This window comes from Ochotona curzoniae, unplaced genomic scaffold, assembly GCF_017591425.1.
Source record: "Ochotona curzoniae isolate NIBS_2020 unplaced genomic scaffold, NIBS_Ocur_1.0 scaffold_2453, whole genome shotgun sequence".
Lineage (NCBI taxonomy): Eukaryota > Metazoa > Chordata > Mammalia > Lagomorpha > Ochotonidae > Ochotona > Ochotona curzoniae.
Window position 1 is genome coordinate 10,296,457 of NW_024467094.1, and position 17,004 is coordinate 10,313,460.

The following is a 17,004-nucleotide window of genomic DNA, read 5'->3' on the forward strand; positions in this document are numbered from 1 at the left end:
CAGGAATCCATCCAGCCCAGGCATCCCCCCTCCCCTGTCACCCCTGAGTCCTCTGACTGCACTGGGGGCTCATCTGCCTGGATCCCTGCAGGTGGATGTCAGGAGTTTGTGCATCTGCAGCTCTGCTCATTCCTGGGGTCCCTAGGCTGAGAGGTACAGTCCCCCAAACTTCAGCTCTTAGGGGCCAGGCTGGCAGCTGGTTGGGTCCTTGGGGTGTCCTGCTTCCTAGGCACATTGGCAAGGAGGGCATGTGGGGATCAGGATGTTCCTGGAACTGGGAGCAAACCCCTGCCTTGGTGCTGCCCACAGGTTGTGTACCAGACCACTGAGGGAGGACCCAGCAAGGATGAAGAAAGGGGCAAGCCTGGACTTGGGGGGGTCTGAGGACCCTCTCCCAGAAGATACCTGCCCGGACCTCTTGGAGGGAGAGTCGAGTGCCAGGCCACCTCTGGCCAAACCCCACATATTCTCCACATCCAAGAGCCGCAGCCGGCTCTTTGGGAAGGGTGACTCTGAGGAGGCGTCCCCTATGGATTGCTCCTATGAGGAAGGCGAGCTAGGTCTCTGCCCGGCCATCACCATCAGCTCTGTGGTCATTGTCCAGAGGTCTGGCGATGGCCCCACCTGTACGAGGTAAGTCTGTGGCTTGGAGCCGCTCTCCTTGCCAGGAGCCCAGCTGGCTCTGCTGGTGGTAACCGCAGTCATGGAGAGTCCCTGGAGTGGTCTGGTTCTTGGGCTAAAGGTCATAAAACTAGGGGAGCTGGTGACAGCGGGGAGGGGGCCATTGCAGGAGGTCTGCCCCAGTATCTTGCACATAGGAGACCTTATAGGACACGTGGTGGCCCATGTGGGTGTGTGTGCTGACCCCAGCTGCCAGGTCACTGCCAGGTGTCCAGACCTGGAACACTCATTAGCCCCTGACACATGAGCTTCATGTCTAAATGTTCAAGGCCAGGGGTTGGCACACAGAATGGGGTCAGTGTGGGCTGCATTTGGACTTGGCAGCCAAGCCCCTGCTTCCTGCCGGGTCCAAGCTGTGGCCTCCAGAGCCCCAACTCCCAGGCAGGCAGACAGGTGATGACTTTCCAGGTAGGGTGGGACAAAACGGGAGCATATGCCCAGCCCCTCCCCTGCCCCCTCTTACACCAGTTTCCTGGACGCCCGCCAAGGCCGTGGGCTGGCTTTTGTGTTCTGTGTTTTCTCCCTTTGGGTGTGCCTTGCATCCCTTTGACAAGCTCTGCAGGCCTCAGGGGATGTGACGAGGGTGTTGTCGGGTCTCCAGGCAGCTGTCCCAGGACTCGGTCACTGCTGGTGGTGGTGCTGCCGAGAGGCCCCACAAGCTGTATGACCGCAGGCGGATCTTCGAGGCCGTGGCCCAGAACAACTGCCAGGAGCTGGAGAGCCTGCTCTGCTTCCTGCAGAGGAGCAAGAAGCGCCTCACCGACAGCGAGTTCAAAGGTGACCGCAAGCACCTGCTGCTGGTGCCCTGGGAGGGGTCCCTGCGCACCCACCCACTTTCCTCTATGTCTTTCAGACCCGGAGACTGGGAAGACCTGTCTGCTGAAAGCCATGCTCAACCTGCACGGTGGGCAGAACGACACTATCCCGCTGCTCCTAGAGATCGCCCGGCAGACCGATAGTCTGAAGGATTTCGTCAATGCCAGCTACACCGACAGCTACTACAAGGGTGAGGGGCGCGGCTCAGCTAGGCCCACTGGCACAGCTGGACCCAGAGGACTGGGCCTCCTGACTGCCCCGGTGCCCTCCCTCTCTGTCCCCTGGTGGCCCCTGGTCCTGGGCTGTGATCCCTGCTTCTCTGTCTTCTTCCCGGTTTAGAGAGTACCCGCAGTCTCCTCGTTTGGCTCCAAGAGTTCCCTGCTGAGTTGGTGTCCCATCTACTTCTGCCTCAGGACTTCCCTTGGGCCGCAGAGGGGGAACATTGGCCTGGGGGGTGGGATGTGAGATAGGGAGGGCTCTGGTAGTGGGCAGTCATCAGGTGCTTTCTGCTTAGTTCCAACCTGTCCCTGGGCACTGGGATTACAAAGCCCATAGCAAGTGCCCTCTGCAGGCCAGACGGCATTGCACATCGCCATTGAGAGGCGGAACATGGCCCTGGTGACCCTACTGGTGGAGAACGGAGCAGACGTGCAGGCTGCGGCCAATGGAGACTTCTTCAAGAAGACTAAGGGGCGGCCTGGCTTCTACTTTGGTAGGGGGAACCACAGGGCAAACACTGGACTTTCTGACTTTTGTTAAGGGGAGGTTGAGGCGGAGATGGTGGGAGTTGGAGGCCTGGTGGTGACAGAGACACCTGCCTCATTCCCAAGGTCACCGCAAGCCCTGTGTTGGCTGCAGGTGAGCTACCCCTGTCCCTGGCAGCTTGCACCAACCAGCTGGCCATCGTCAAGTTCCTGCTGCAGAACTCCTGGCAGCCGGCGGACATCAGTGCCAGGGACTCAGTGGGCAACACAGTGCTACATGCCCTGGTGGAGGTAGCTGACAACACGGCTGACAATACTAAGTTCGTGACGAGTATGTATAACGAGATCCTCATCCTGGGGGCCAAGCTGCACCCCACGTTGAAGCTGGAGGAACTCACCAACAAGAAAGGGCTGACGCCACTGGCCCTGGCCGCGGGGAGCGGAAAGATTGGGGTAAGGCGGCTGGCCGGGTCACTCAGTGGGGTATGCCTCGCGTTGCAGTCACTGTGCATGCAATGCCCAGCTCCTTGTCCCCCCAGCTTGTGGGGCAGCAAGCATGAGTCAGAGAAATCCAGCAGTGGGCAGTGCCCACCCTCGAGGGCATGGACATTCCTGAGTGTCACTAATAAAGGGATATGGTGGGTACCAGGTTGAGCTTAGGGAGAGAGATGTCTTGATGTCTTCCATGGGGGAGTCCTGAGGGGACTGCTTGGCAGCCCTAAGCAAAACCAGGGACCTGTGGGCGACACTGTAGAAAGCCCGTTGGAGGGTGGGGTAGGCATTGCTGGGCCCTGGTGGGTGGAGGCTTCTCAGGCCAGGGGGCATCCTGGAAGGCATCTCTGTAGGAGCCTCTGCTCTTAGCATAGTGGAACCTGGCTGTGTGAATTTGGTTTCATTTCTTGTATCTGTTTTTTTCTGTTCTTCTGGCATGAGATTTTTCTAGAATAAGCCATGGTGGAGGCATGAGGCAGAGGTGGGGACCCAGTGATGTGGGGCTGGGGTCCAGGATGCTGAAGGGTCGGTGGGGGCTCTGAGCAGCCTGGAAGCTTGGGGCCCCTGGCCAGCCTCTGACAGGCTCCTGCACCCCCCGAGGCAGGTCTTGGCCTACATTCTGCAGCGGGAGATCCTGGAGCCCGAGTGCCGACACCTGTCCCGGAAGTTCACCGAGTGGGCCTATGGGCCCGTCCACTCCTCACTCTATGACTTGTCCTGCATTGACACTTGTGAGAAGAACTCAGTGCTGGAGGTGATCGCCTACAGTAGCAGTGAGACCCCTGTGAGTGACCGAAGCGGGGACCCCAGGCCCTAGGCCCTGCCCTTGGTCGAGCTGTGCCTCTCACCAGGGAATGCCCGGGCTCTGTAGCCCGCATGCTCATTCATTCCCACCAAATGTTTCCCTTAGGGTGACTGTCACCACGTGTGGTAGAAACCTGTCAGAAGCCCAGGTCCTGGGAACAGCAGCCAGGTTTTGACAAGATTACAGAGAAGGAGACTCTCCACCTGCTGTCTTGCCCTCCAGATAGCTGCAACAGCCAGGGCTGGGCCAGGTCAAAGCCAGGGACCACAAGCCCCATCTGGGTCTCCCGTGCAGATGGCAGGGGCCCAAACACTTGGGCCATCTTCCACTGTTTTTTCCCATGCCATTAGCAAGGAGCTTGTTCAGAAGTGGGACGGGGCCTGGCGCCGTGGCCTAGCAGCTAAAGTCCTCGCCTTGAATGTGCTGGGATCCCATATGGATACTGGTTCTAAACCCAGCAGTTCCACTTCCCATCAAGCTCCCTGCTTGTGGCCTGGGAAAGCAGTCGCGGATGGCCCAAAGACTTGGGACCCTGCACCCGCATGGGAGACCAGGAGGAAGTTCGTGGCTCCTGGCTTCGGATCGGCATAGTACCGGCCATTGTGGTCACTTGGGGAGTGAATCATCGGACAGAAGATCTTCCTCAGTCTCTCCTCCTCTCTCTGTATAACTGACTTTGCAATAAAAATAAATAAATCTTAGAGGAAAAAATAAGTGTGGCAGGTGGGACTCAAACTGGCATGCATATGGGATACCAGCATCACAGGTGGTAGCTTGACGTGCTGTGCCACAATGCTGACCCAGCCTTTGTTTTAAATCACATGAGAAGCCCATGGCCCAGGCCCAGCAGCTGCGTTGTCTCGTGCATTCCACTGAATGTTTTCCTTAAGATGATTATTGTCCTGTAAAAATGGAAGTACAGGACCTGGGCAGCAACAGCTATCAATCTAAACTATACAAGAACGTGCAGTTTGATTCTCTTCACGTCAATCACCATCATGCCCTGTGCAGTGGAGAGCCAGGCTTGCCACTTGGTGGCATGTCTTATAGGTCATTTTCTGCTAGCCCATAAAATCATCGCTGTGCCATGTTCCACAGAAGGGCTGGCATCACCTGCTTAGGACCCAGTCTTATTTTGATGGGTAAAACTGATTCACTTTTCTTTCTTTTTTTAAGAGAAAATGTTATTTTACTTGTTTGAACAGCAGAGTGATAGAGAGAGGGAGAGGCAAGGAGATCTTCCGTCCTCTGGTTTACTCTCCAAATGGCTACCATGGCTGGAGTTGATCCGGACCAAAGCCAAGAGCCTGGCGCTCCATTCGGATCTCCTACATGCATGGCAGGGACCCAAGGACTTGGGCCACCATCTGCTGCTCCCCAGATGCTTTGGCACGGAACTAGCTGGATTGAAAGCAGAGCAGCTGGGACACAAACGAGAACTCCAATATGGGATTCTGATGTGACAAGCGTGGCTTTACTCGCTGTGCCACAATGCTGGCCTCAGCTTTTTGTTCTTTTATAGCATCTGTGACTTTAGCCTTTCTTACATATGTCTAAAAAGATCTATTTTATTTTTATTTGAAAGGCAGAGTTACCCAGAGAGAAGGAGAGACAGAGAGATACTCCCATCTGCTGGTTTACTCCCCAGATGGCCTCAGAGACTGGAGCTGGACCGGTGTGAGGCCAGGAGACAGACATTTCTTCTGGGTCTCCCACATGGGTGATGAGCCATTCTCACTGTCTTCTTAGACCATTAGCAGGGAGCTGGAGCAGAAGTGGAGCTACCAGGGCTCACTACAGTGCCGATATGGGGTGCTGGTGTGGAGGTTTAGCTTGCTATGCCACGGTACCAGCCCATCTCTTAAGCCTTAGGAGGATTGTCATGTTGGTATCCTTCTGCATTTTTCAGCTGCTTCGCAAGTTTCTATGAGTGGCACTTTAATTGATCTAGAACTGATTTTTGTATGGGCCTGGGTCAGGCATTGCATTTAAATGAGCTGGGTCCGAAGTGAAGACCTCAATGTCACTTGTTGAATTGTTCATCCTGCCACTGCTTTGAAAGGCCACTTCTTACCTGTCCCCTCTTTCTAAAGTAACACTGCAAGCACCCAGGCCTGGGTGCTGTGTCTCCTTCCTGCCTCCCTTGGCTCATCTGGACTCTGCCTGAGCTAGCCTCTTTCCACAATGCCGGGAATAATCAGGACGTAGGCTCCTGGGAATGAATTATGAGCGATAATGGGAGAAGACCCGCTGGGCAATGCTGTGGGCGCTTAAGTGAGCGCTTAGGGCTTGTCCAATTTCACTCTATTCATGGTACCCTTGGGACACAGAGGGCAGCTTCCTCAGTGAACCCCCGAAGAACTGGAACCAGTTTCTGGACCAGACCTGTTCTGACCTTGGTTGGGTTGGAGGGCAACAGGCTGGTGCAGTTGGGGGGGCACTGCTGGGGGGCAGGAGCTAGCCTCTCTTCTCTTTGCTGCCTTTAGAATCGCCATGACATGCTCTTGGTGGAGCCACTGAACCGGCTGCTGCAGGACAAGTGGGACAGATTCGTCAAGCGCATCTTCTACTTCAATTTCTTTGTCTACTGCCTGTACATGATCATCTTCACCACGGCCGCCTACTACAGGCCCGTGGATGGCCTGGTGCGGCTGGGGGTGGGCTGGGGCGTAAAGACCGGGCAGGGCTGGGGTGGGACGGCTCCCAAGGTCATACCCCTAGCTGCCTTCCGGGCTCTGTGGAGAGGTGGTAGGGTCTTTGGGCTCCCCTCTTCCCGGCCCTCTTTCTGTTCTCGACCTCAGTTCTTTAACTTTGTGGCCCAGATGTGCTGAGTGTGGTCACTGAGGACTCTGAGGAAGGATGCAGGAGTTAGGACTTAGAAATCCAATCCCTGGGGCCGGGCATCTGTAGGGTGGCTGGGTGGACAGCTAAATCCTGAGTTTGTGGCCACCTGTTGGTCCTTCCCCTCAGGCCGTTAGTTACTTGTTATTCATTCTTTGGGTTTGGGCTTTTGGGCCAATCTCTGAGCTATGCCTGAAGAGGAGCTAGGACCAATCAAGTCCTCTCCTCTAGGAGCCAAGGCCTCCATCACATTTTCACACTGAATCCTTCTTGTTCAGTTCTCAGGGCACTTACTTTGCCACTTTCACTTCCAGGGTGCCATGCCTATCAGTTTGGTTTCAAAGCTCAGTTAGATGAAATCTCATTTACATGCACCAGCGTCTGCCATGGATGACTGTTTTTGAGGGGGAAAAGAGAACTGTATTAGTGGGACAAGCTGGTGACAGAGAGCTCCTGAGACATCAATGGTCAACCCACTTCAGATCACTGTGGCCAAAGCCCATGGCCTATTCCTGGAGACGTTTTGGGGACAGTCCTTCCGTCTGACATCCCTGGGAAGCCCTGGTTCCTCCTGGGAGACCAGGTGCTCACTGTGGGCTGGGGTAGCAGGAGGATGCTGAGCACATGGGTCTCTGAGCGTCTTTGACCACTTTGCCCTCTTCTCTGGAGTGCTGCATGCAGACGTTGCCTGGGAGACAGTCAAGCATCCCACGGGGGCTCTGTGTGGCACCCAGAAGCTGCCATCTGGGGAGTCAGACTCCACAAAGGGGCATCTAGTGGGTGTCACCATCACCATTACACATTGTGTTTGTGTCTTTCCTCAGGCAGGTGACTGGATTTGTTATTTATTTATTTGAACAACTATATATATATAAAATATTCACTCCCCAATTGTCCGCAATGGCTAGAGCTGGGCCAGGCTGAGGCCAGGAGCCAGGAACTCCATTTGGGTCTCTTACATAGATCGCAGGGAGCTCAAGTGTTTGAGCCATCATCAGCTGCCTCCAGTGTGAATTAGCAGGGAGCTGGAACAGAAGCACAGGATAGCCAGATTCCCATAGAGGCTGTGGGCAGCCCACATGGCAGCTTAATCCCCTGTACTTCAGTGCCTGCCTGGGAAGGGCTGGGTCACAGGGCTTGGCACCTGGTAAATGTCTGTTGAATGAGTGAGTGAGAGAGCGGGTAGAGTCACGGACTTCTTTGTGTCTCACAGCCTCCGTATAAGCTGAAGAACATCCCGGGAGACTATTTCCGAGCTGTTGGTGAGATTCTGTCTGTAGCCGGGGGCGTCTACTTTTTTATCCGAGGGGTAAGGATTCCTTCCCACACTGTGAGTCGTGGAAATAGGAAGCCATAGGACTCATTGGTGTATCTGCCATGCAGGCAGTGGCCCTGCCCCAGGGGCCCAGAGACACTTGTGGGGAGATGGGAGCCATTTAGGCACTCACCGCTGGGGTGGGGGCTGTTTGCCAAGTGCACCCCTCTGAGCCCAGGGAGGTCAGTACTGCCGTTAGACAGTCGTGGCACTCCATGCAGTGTAAAAATTAATCACAACAGTAGGGGCGGTGGGCTCTCCCGCATGAGTGCAGGGAGCTAAGCACTTGGGCCATCTCCCACTGATTTTCCAAATATAAAAGCAGGGAGCTGGATGGGAAGTGGAACAGCTGAGGCGTGCACCGAGAGATCCAAACACAGACTCTGAGATAACTTCCTTTTTTTTTTTTTTTAAGATTTATCTATTTTTATTGGAAAGTCAGATTTACAGAGAGAAGGAGAAACAGAAAGATCTTTTGTCCACTGGCCCGCTCCCTAAGTGGCTGGAGCTGTGCTGATCTGAAGCCAGGAGCCAGAAGCCTCCTCCGGGTCTCCTATGCAGGTGCAAGGTCCCAACGCTTTGGGCCATCCTCGACTGCTTTCCCAGGCCACAAGCAGGGAGCTGGATGGGAAGTGGAATAGCCAGGACATGAACTGGCGCCCATATGGGATCTTGGTACATGCAAGGCGAGGACTTTAGCCGCTAGGCCACTACGACAGGCCCGATAACTTTTGTTTTTCACCCCCAATCTTTTTGGTTTAAGCTCTACCCTCCTAAATACAACAGAAGGACTCGTGTCTATGGACTTGTCCCATATCATCAGACTTATATCTTTGCAGAAACAGCCATCTCTATTTACATTATAATAAAGCACAAAGCAGCAGGTGCAATCTGGGCTGTCCCACAAGGCCCCAGCCCTCCCAGTGGCCAGTGGTCAATCTGGTGAGAGTTCAGCAGAATTTGTACTGTGTTGGCTTGCTTTGAGAAAACTAAGGAGGAATAAAAAGCACCCACTAGGACAGTAAAACAAGAACAAAAACAAACAAACAAAAAACCCACGCAATCACATCACCCCATTGTAACAGCTGAATATGTTTTGAGGGTTTTCCTCCCAGGTTTTACTTCTCGGTGCTGCTGGAGTTGCCCTCTGCATGTGGAAAGATGGTAGAGTCAAATGGTGTCACCATGTTAGCAGGGCCCCTGCTGTTCCCCTCTTCATCAGCCAGTGCTGCGACAGGGCACTTAAGCCACTGTTTAGGGAGCACTTTGGGCGCTCCCCATTGAGCTGTGACAGTGGACACTCACTGGGCTCTTGCCCTCCCCCACCCCCGTCTGTTTATCTGCAGATCCAGTATTTCCTGCAGAGGCGGCCGTCCATGAAGGCCCTGTTTGTGGACAGCTACAGCGAGATGCTTTTGTAAGTGATGTGGAGGACTCAGGCTCCATTAGGCAGGTCTCAACAGCAACCAGCTCTTCTGTTTGTTTTTAAAGATTTATTTATTTGAAAGTGATGGAGAAGAGAGAGTGAGAGAGAAAGCTTCCATCCCCTGGTTCACTGCCCAAATAGCTGGTACCCTTCTATAAAGCTGAACAGAGGCAGTGGATACACAGCTGAGGCTCGGCTGTGGATGGCGCTGCTGAGCTGGCAGGTTCCACGGGCTAGGAAATGCATTTTTGACTGAGAATGTTTTCAACTTCCGATGGGTTTTTCAGGATATAATCCTGTTGTACACTACAGGATACGTGGCGTACCCAGCGTCTGCACCCTATTTATATCTGTACTTTGTATGTAGAGCGGAGCAAAGTTTTGCAACCCCAGGTAGTTTGGGGGCCTACCTTGCTCATAGTAAGAATGCACGGACTCCAGGAAGCAGGAAAGTCCAAGGGCTGCGAGGCCAGACCCGGCAGCTGGGAGCCTTTTGTAGGTGGGGCTGTCGGTCCTCCCTGTGTCCCACAGACATGATTCCTGCCCAGCTTTGTGCAGGCCCTGTTCATGCTGGCCACCGTGGTGCTGTACTTCAGCCACCGCAAGGAATATGTGGCTTCCATGGTGTTCTCCCTGGCCCTGGGCTGGATCAACATGCTCTACTACACCCGTGGCTTCCAGCAGATGGGCATCTACGCCGTCATGATTGAGAAGGTGGGTTCAGCATGTGTCGGGGGTGCTGTTGGCCCAGACTCTGGTCATCTTGTCCATGATGCCTGGGGACAGCTCTAGGAATCAAACAACCTGGCTTTGACCGAGGTGTGGGGTCTGGGGGTCCTGGAAATTTATTCTCTTTGCCTACCAGTCCTTCTCCCTCTATCCCATCCCCACGGCCAGAGTTTAGGCTTCCTAATAACACTGTCCTCCCAGACTCTGCCCTGGTCTTATGCAGGCCTGGCCATGACCTTGGCCCCTCCCAGCCTGCACATGGCTCTGATGAACCTGCTCTCTCCTGCAGATGATCCTGAGGGACCTGTGTCGTTTCATGTTCGTCTATCTCGTGTTCTTGTTCGGTTTCTCTACAGGTAATGGGCCTGATCAGGGCTGGCAGGTAGGCAGGACCCTTGCACTGCTCTGCTTACTGAGGACTCTGCTGGGGCTAGGCAGAGGAGGAGGCAGCAGGGGTGGACGGATAGGGGGGTTTGCAAGTGGCAGAGCACACGGACCCGGAACACACCGAAGAGAAACCTGGAAACAAGATTCACAAAGATGTTTTTGGCAGTTTTTGAAGTAGAAAATAGGTGCGGTTGTAGAGTTGTTGGTTTAGTTTTTTCAGCTTTAAAAAAAATATTTTTATTTGAAAGGTTGGGTATAGAGAGAAGATGAGACACAGAGAGAAGGTCTTACATCTGCTGGCTCACTTCTCAAGCTGGCCACAGTGGCCAGAGCTGAGGGGATCTGAGGCCAGGAGCTAGAAACTTCTTCTGGGTCTTAAACCTGGGTGCAGGGGCCCAAGGACTTTGGGTGCTTTCCCAGGCCATACATAGAAGGTTGGATTGGAAGTACAGCAGCCTGGACACAAACCAATGCCATTATGGTGGAAGGTTAGCTGGCTGTGCCATCACCCTGGACCCAGTTTCTTCAGCTTTTAAGTTTGACTTAATTCCAGACTTACAAGAGCACTGCAGGATTGGTATAAATGACTTCTCTGTTTTTTTTTTTTTTTAAATTCAGAGTTTCCAAAGTTTTACCACCTTTAATGCACACACACTCACATACATGGCTGTACACATGTGTATATCCCAGGCTCAACATCTGAGAGTTAAGTTGCACCCATGACCAGCCCTTACTTGCTAAGTACTTCAGTGTGCATTTCCTGCAAATGACAGCAGTCTGTCACCTAAACACTACAGGATTATCAAAATCAGGAAAGCAGTATTGATCTGTAGTGTTTGCTAGTCAACAACCCTTATTAGGAGTTTCATCAATGATGCTCGCTGGTCCTTTATGGAAAGTGCAGACGTGGGACCACATATTCTGTTCCATTGTTGGGCCTCTCTTGCTGCCTTTATTCTTGGGGAACTTGGCCCCTCTTTCCTGGCGTTTTGTGTAGCACCTCCCTGTCTGGGTGTGCCTGATGTTTCCTCCTGGTCAGATTCAGCATGTGTGTGAGAGCAGAAGTCCAGGGAAGCCCTCTGTGCCTGCGGCACTCCATCGTGTGGGCGTTTGCCGGTCCTGCTGCTGCTGCCGTTGCTAACCTGGCTTGCTCTGTAACTGAGAAGTCATTTTGGAGCAGAGGCTGCAGACCATGTTTCTGTCCCCTTCTTGCCAGTCGTGTTCCTATCCTGTGGTGATTCTTACATGTGTCACTTACATGTGCTGCAGTCATGTTGTACACACGGATTTGTGAATGTTGCTTAATAGTTTTCCCAACAGATGGTGATAATGACACAGTTCTTATAACGATGCAGTATCTTAGGATAGTATTCTGATAGTTTTGAAGAATGGGTGATCCTTTTTTTTCCCCCCAAATTTTAATGATTATTTTCCATGATACAGTTTTGTAGGTATAGGGATTCTCCCTTCCCCCCCCCCTTTTCTGCTCCTATCATTTCCCCCCCCCCTATTATTACAGTCTGCACCCAGGGATGGAGATGGCCATGTGATGTCACCTTAGAGACCCTGATGGGGGGAAGAATGCTTTGAGGGTGCTGCTTGAGGGGTCTTGATAAGTTCTGAGACATCGTCCACTTCGTTGTACTACTAGGGTTGAGAAAATTTCTCTAAGGTCTGTTGGCTGACCAGAATATGTCAGTGTCTGGGAGCAATTCACACAGCGGTCTGTGAGGCTGAGCAGTATACTGGCTGCAGACCCCTCCTGGAGTGGGAGTGCAGGGCAGGGGGTCTGAGGTCTCAGCTGCCATTCAGCTGCCCCCGTCCCTCCCCACGGCCCACAGCGGTGGTGACACTGATCGAGGACGGCAAGAACAGCTCCGCCTCGGCCGAGTCCACCTCGCACAGGTGGCGGGGGTTTGGCTGCCGGTCACCGGACAGCTCCTACAACAGCCTGTACTCCACGTGTCTGGAGCTGTTCAAGTTCACCATCGGCATGGGTGACCTGGAGTTCACCGAGAACTACGACTTCAAGGCTGTCTTCATCATCCTGCTGCTGGCCTATGTGATTCTCACCTACATCCTCCTGCTCAACATGCTCATTGCACTCATGGGCGAGACGGTCAACAAGATTGCACAGGAGAGCAAGAACATCTGGAAGCTGCAGGTGGGCCGGGCTGGGGCAGCCTGTGGGCAGTGGCTGCTGCTTTACACAGTGAGGCCCAGGGACCCTGCAGGAGGTGAGGCCCTGGGCCAGCAGTGTGTGCCAAGTGTCCTCTGTGCGGGTTCCCTTGGTGACACACTGAACGGTGTCACAGGAGCCCAGCTGGTGTTTGCAGCGTAGTATGTGCTTGGTGGGGGAACTGGAGGGTCCCCCCAGGAATTTGGTCTAGGGTGAACACTGCACCCCGGGCTTGGCAGCAGCTCACAAGGCTCCCTTTCTAGCTCGGGTGGTCGGCACCTGTTTCCCCGGTTGATCCTCAGAAAACTTCCTCGAGGAAGGTACTGGCCCAGCTACCCTCCGCAATTTACCTGAGTCTTGCTTAATCCTCACAACCACTTTTGGGAGTGGCCCTGGTCACTGCCCCATTTTTAGGTGGAGACACTGAGGCGAGAGGGGCAGCAGGGGTTCAAGCCACTCAGCTAGTGAATGAGTCCAAGTGGTTTCTTCTTTTGTCACTTACAGTCTTTGATGAGCGAAGATTGTGTGTGTGTGGTGGCTCTGTGGGCGATGTCAGTGCCCGTGCACATGTGCGCTGGTCAGATTAAGTTCATCAATATTCCTCCTTCCTCACCTTTGCTTCAATGTTAGGGCCTTGGCACTTCTTTTTTTTTTTTACTGTTTGCCCCTAAAATCTCGTGAGCTGTGGTCACCTGGCCATGCCGTGTGACAGTAGGAGCTCATCCCTTCCCTCAGTCGAATCTGGTGCCATGATCCTGACTCCCGTGTCCACCCCCAGCCTCCTCAGCCTCCAGGAAGCACCGTTCGAATCGGTGTTCAGATTGAACTCTGTGTTTTAGGAGGAAGAACGTCGTATTTGCTCTTTCCATGTCTGCCTTATTTTACCTGACAGCGTGTCCTCCAGGTCCAGTCACTTTGTTGCAAGGTGTTCTGATTGCACTTATCTGTTTATCTGATGACAGTTGCTTTGTTTGATTCCCACCATGGCTGTTGCGAATAGTGCCTTCTGCTTAAGTGTGACTCTCCACTGCCCCCTGGTGAACTTCTCAGGGAGGGGTCTGAATCCCCAGTTAGTCCTGTGGCTGCTGCACCGCACAGACCTGGCAGGCACAAGCTGTGTGTGGACAAATCTGAGGGTGGATAGGCTGAGCCCCTTCCATGGGGTTGCCAGGCAATGGAAGCAGACCTTGCCTCAGGAGGTCCAGCTGGGAGGTGGAACAGGTTGGTGGGCCATGGGGGTGAGCCCCTGGAGTCTTTGGGTCTTCTTACAGAGAGCCATCACCATCCTGGACACAGAGAAGAGCTTCCTGAAGTGCATGAGGAAGGCCTTCCGCTCAGGCAAGCTGCTGCAGGTGGGCTACACCCCCGACGGCAAGGACGACTACAGGTGGTGCTTCAGGTAACAGTCCGCCGGAATCGAGGCTGTAGGCGTGGGCATGAGGGACCCACTGGAGACTGGCGCGGCTGCCAGGCCATCCTTCTCAGGCCCTCCTGAGGTCAATCACGGGCATGAGGCACTCTCCGACTGCTACCCTCGGGCTTCTGCTGTGGGCACAGCAGATCCGCTTTAGACCTCAGCTGACATGATCCAGATGTTCACTTCTGGACAACTGGAGGTGTCCAGAAGGGGAGCAGGGGACAGAAGCAGGAACCTCAACATTTATAATTCCCTGGCCTTTGGGTCAGATGAGAGAGTGCACATATCCTCAGTGCTAGGATGTTCGAAAGCAGAGCCTCTTTCTGCACCTGCGCCTCCCTCACCCCTCCAGCCTCAGCTCTGTCCTGGTATGTGGGCTCTCAAGACTGGCCCCATTTGGCCTGGGGAGCCAGGTGTGACTGCGCCCGTGCCCTCACCTTGCAGGGTGGATGAGGTGAACTGGACCACGTGGAACACCAACGTAGGCATCATCAACGAGGACCCGGGCAACTGTGAAGGCGTCAAGCGCACCCTGAGCTTCTCCCTGCGGTCAGGCAGAGGTGAGGTGTGAGGGGTAGGTGCTGTGCCTTGGAGGAGGGACTTTTTTTGGCTGGGGGGCCTAGTGTTGGGCAGGTGGCACTTTGAGGGTCATCCACTGCTTACAGGCCTGCCTCACCCTCATAGGACCCAGTGCTGCTGCAGCCCCAAATGTCAGCCATCCATGCTGCCTTCAGCTCTAGGCCCTCTGACCTGTGCAGTGCCCGCTTGGGGTACCCACGCAAGTGGCTGGGCCAGCATCCCGGACAGACACTGCTTCACGTGGGCTGCCCTAGTTTCTCCGTCCTGGTCCTTATGCCCCACGTGTGTGATCACACCTGTGTGAGGCAGGGCAGGTGTGGACAGGTGCCTGTGACATTTCCTAAATGGGGACACATGGGGCAGGTGCGGGCGAGGGGTGAGGAGGGGGAGGAAAGTTTACACTTGAAGTAGAAAATCCTGAGGGAAATAACAGCCAGAGGGAGCACCGTGGCCGCCATGTCATAGTGAACATGGTATTAAACAGCTTCAAAAATGAAACAAACATAGTCCACAACAGACAACTGAGCGCTGATTCGTTCAAATCAACTTTTAGCTTAAAAGCTTTGTGGGAAAATACCTGCTGCATGGCATTCACCATTTTCAAGAGCGCAACCCCGTGGCATTGATTCCATTCATGCTGTTGCGTAACCATCTCTACGGACTTGCCTGTCCCATGTATCTCACATCGGTGGAATCACTAGCTAGCTGCCTGTAATGTCAGGTTGATTACATGGGCATTTCACAGAAAATGCAATAAGGGGCGAAAGATTTTGAAACCCATGCCTAGTGTTTTCATGATGCACATTTCCACAGATGCTTTGAGAATCCTATCCAGTATTCCTCTGTATGGATCCACCCCGTGTTGCTTATCCGTCTGTTGATTGACGTGTGGATGTTCTTACTTTTGTGGCAATTGTGAAAAATCTTACGAAGGCGGACAGACTAGATGTTGCCTGATTTTCCGCTTTCAAGGATTTGGGGTGCACACGTAGCAGTAGGACTGCGGGTTCACACGGTGATTCTACAGTTCACTTTCTGCGGAAATGCCAACCTGTTTCCCCGAAGAGATGCCTTATTTTATATTCCTGCCAGCAGCACTTGAGGCTCTGGATTTTCCTACACCCTCACCAATACTTCTTACTTCTTCTCTTTTTCTTTCAATTTATTTATTTATTTGAAAGGCAGAGCTACAAAGAGAGGAGAGAGAGCGAGATCTTCCATCCACTGGTTCATTCCTCTAATGGCCACACGGGTCAGAGCTTGGCCATTCTGAAGGCAGGAGCCTGGAACTTGATTCAGGTCTCCCATGTGGGTGGCAGGACCCAAGCATCTTCCGCAGCTGGATTGGCAGGGAGCTGGATGGAGAGCGGAGCAGCTGGATCTCAAATCAGTGCTCCAATATGGGATGCTGGTGTTGCAGGCAGCAGCTTAGTTCACTGTACCACAACACCAGCCCGTTAAGTGCTATATTGGGTGTGGTAGATAATATACTACAGCTACCCTCATTTAAAATACTGTCTACTACCTTCATTTAAAATACTGAATTTTGGCTCTGTTGTCCATTCAGTTACTGATATGGCATGCCCTCTCAAAGTAGAGGGGCCTGGATCATGGCCCCCGTCTGGGTGGTGAGAGCTGAAGGTGGATTTCCAAGCAGAGACTCCAGCACACACAGCATGCCCGCGACCATGATTTCTCTGAGGTGGCCACAGGGGTGGTGACTGGGCATCTGTCAGTGGCTTCCTGGGAGTTCAGGCCCAGGGTCACTGCGGGTTCTTTGCCATTGCTGTCCATCCTAGTGATCCTTCGGCTGGGATCAGCGCCTGAGAGCTCAGCTGCTGCTGTGGGGACCCTTGTCCCTCCCATGTGGGTCAGGATTGGGGGTGGGAAGCTGAGGCCTGGCAGGGAAGCAATGGGCTCTCACAGCATCCCAAGTAAGGGGATGTGTCCTCTGGGGTGACGGAAGGAAGGAGTTGCAGCCATCCAGGTTGGTAAGCAAGGGCCACGGGCCTGGGCCTTGGTTTACCTGGGGCGGGTGGCGAGTGAGTGTTGTGTGGCCATCTCTGAGGCCCTGGTGACGATTTTTTCCTTCAGTTTCAGGGAGAAACTGGAAGAACTTCACCCTGGTTCCCCTCCTAAGGGACACCAGTACCCGAGATCGGCACCCTGCCCCGCCTGAGGATGTCCACCTGAGGCCCTTCGTGGGGCCCCTGAAGCCAGAGGATGCTGAGGTCTTCAAGGTCTCCGTGGCTTCAGCAGAGAAATGAGGGCCCCCCACAGGCGCTGTCAATGCCTTGTGGTGGGGGTTGTGTGTGGTCCATGGGCTACCCACAGTGCTACCTGTGGCCTGGCCTGCTCCCTGCCTGCCCCAGTGTGCTTGTAGACTGCCTCAGGCCAGCCCAGGAAGAGAGTGTGTGGGTGAGGCCTCCAACCACTCAGGTCCCAGCAGGAAGCGGCCTGACACTTATCTTTTCTGCTGATGTTACTAGAAGGCAGGAGTGGCAAATATCTAGGCAGCAGGGGCCTGGCTTTCTTCGGCTTTGTGTTCCTGGCAGGGCCAGTGAACAGAGCCCGTGAAGCATACGGGGAGAACAAAGCCATGTGTCGCCTTTCCTCTCTGGCTTGTGCTCCAC

At 53.9% G+C, this 17,004-nt stretch overlaps 1 protein-coding gene across 3 annotated transcripts; it reads left to right on the plus strand.

The window, feature by feature from the left end:
- Positions 1-315: 315 nt before the first annotated feature.
- On the plus strand, positions 316-16,638 carry TRPV1 (transient receptor potential cation channel subfamily V member 1). 3 transcript variants are annotated; one of them, XM_041000644.1, is made up of 15 exons: positions 316-633; positions 1,283-1,458; positions 1,535-1,687; positions 2,069-2,209; positions 2,356-2,654; positions 3,298-3,477; positions 5,985-6,143; positions 7,553-7,648; positions 9,001-9,071; positions 9,629-9,794; positions 10,099-10,165; positions 12,038-12,360; positions 13,647-13,774; positions 14,237-14,352; positions 16,466-16,638. In XM_041000644.1, the coding sequence occupies exons 1-15, from the start codon at positions 347-349 to the stop codon at positions 16,636-16,638; spliced, it is 2,535 nt and encodes an 844-aa protein (XP_040856578.1). In that variant the 5' UTR covers positions 316-346. The 3 variants fall into 3 exon arrangements, with proteins under 3 accessions (XP_040856578.1, XP_040856579.1, XP_040856580.1); XM_041000645.1 differs by having other exon boundaries at positions 347-633; positions 3,298-3,447; XM_041000646.1 differs by lacking the exon at positions 3,298-3,477 and having other exon boundaries at positions 347-633.
- Positions 16,639-17,004: the final 366 nt, after the last annotated feature.

Bases quoted from the DNA above. Each gene is read 5' to 3' on its own strand.
- TRPV1 (XM_041000644.1), top strand. From the start codon at position 347: ATGAAGAAAGGGGCAAGCCTGGACTTGGGGGGGTCTGAGGACCCTCTC. The intron at 9,795-10,098 runs GTGGGTTCAGCA...TCTCTCCTGCAG, and splicing joins ACGCCGTCATGATTGAGAAG to ATGATCCTGAGGGACCTGTG. The intron at 10,166-12,037 runs GTAATGGGCCTG...CACGGCCCACAG, and splicing joins CTTGTTCGGTTTCTCTACAG to CGGTGGTGACACTGATCGAG.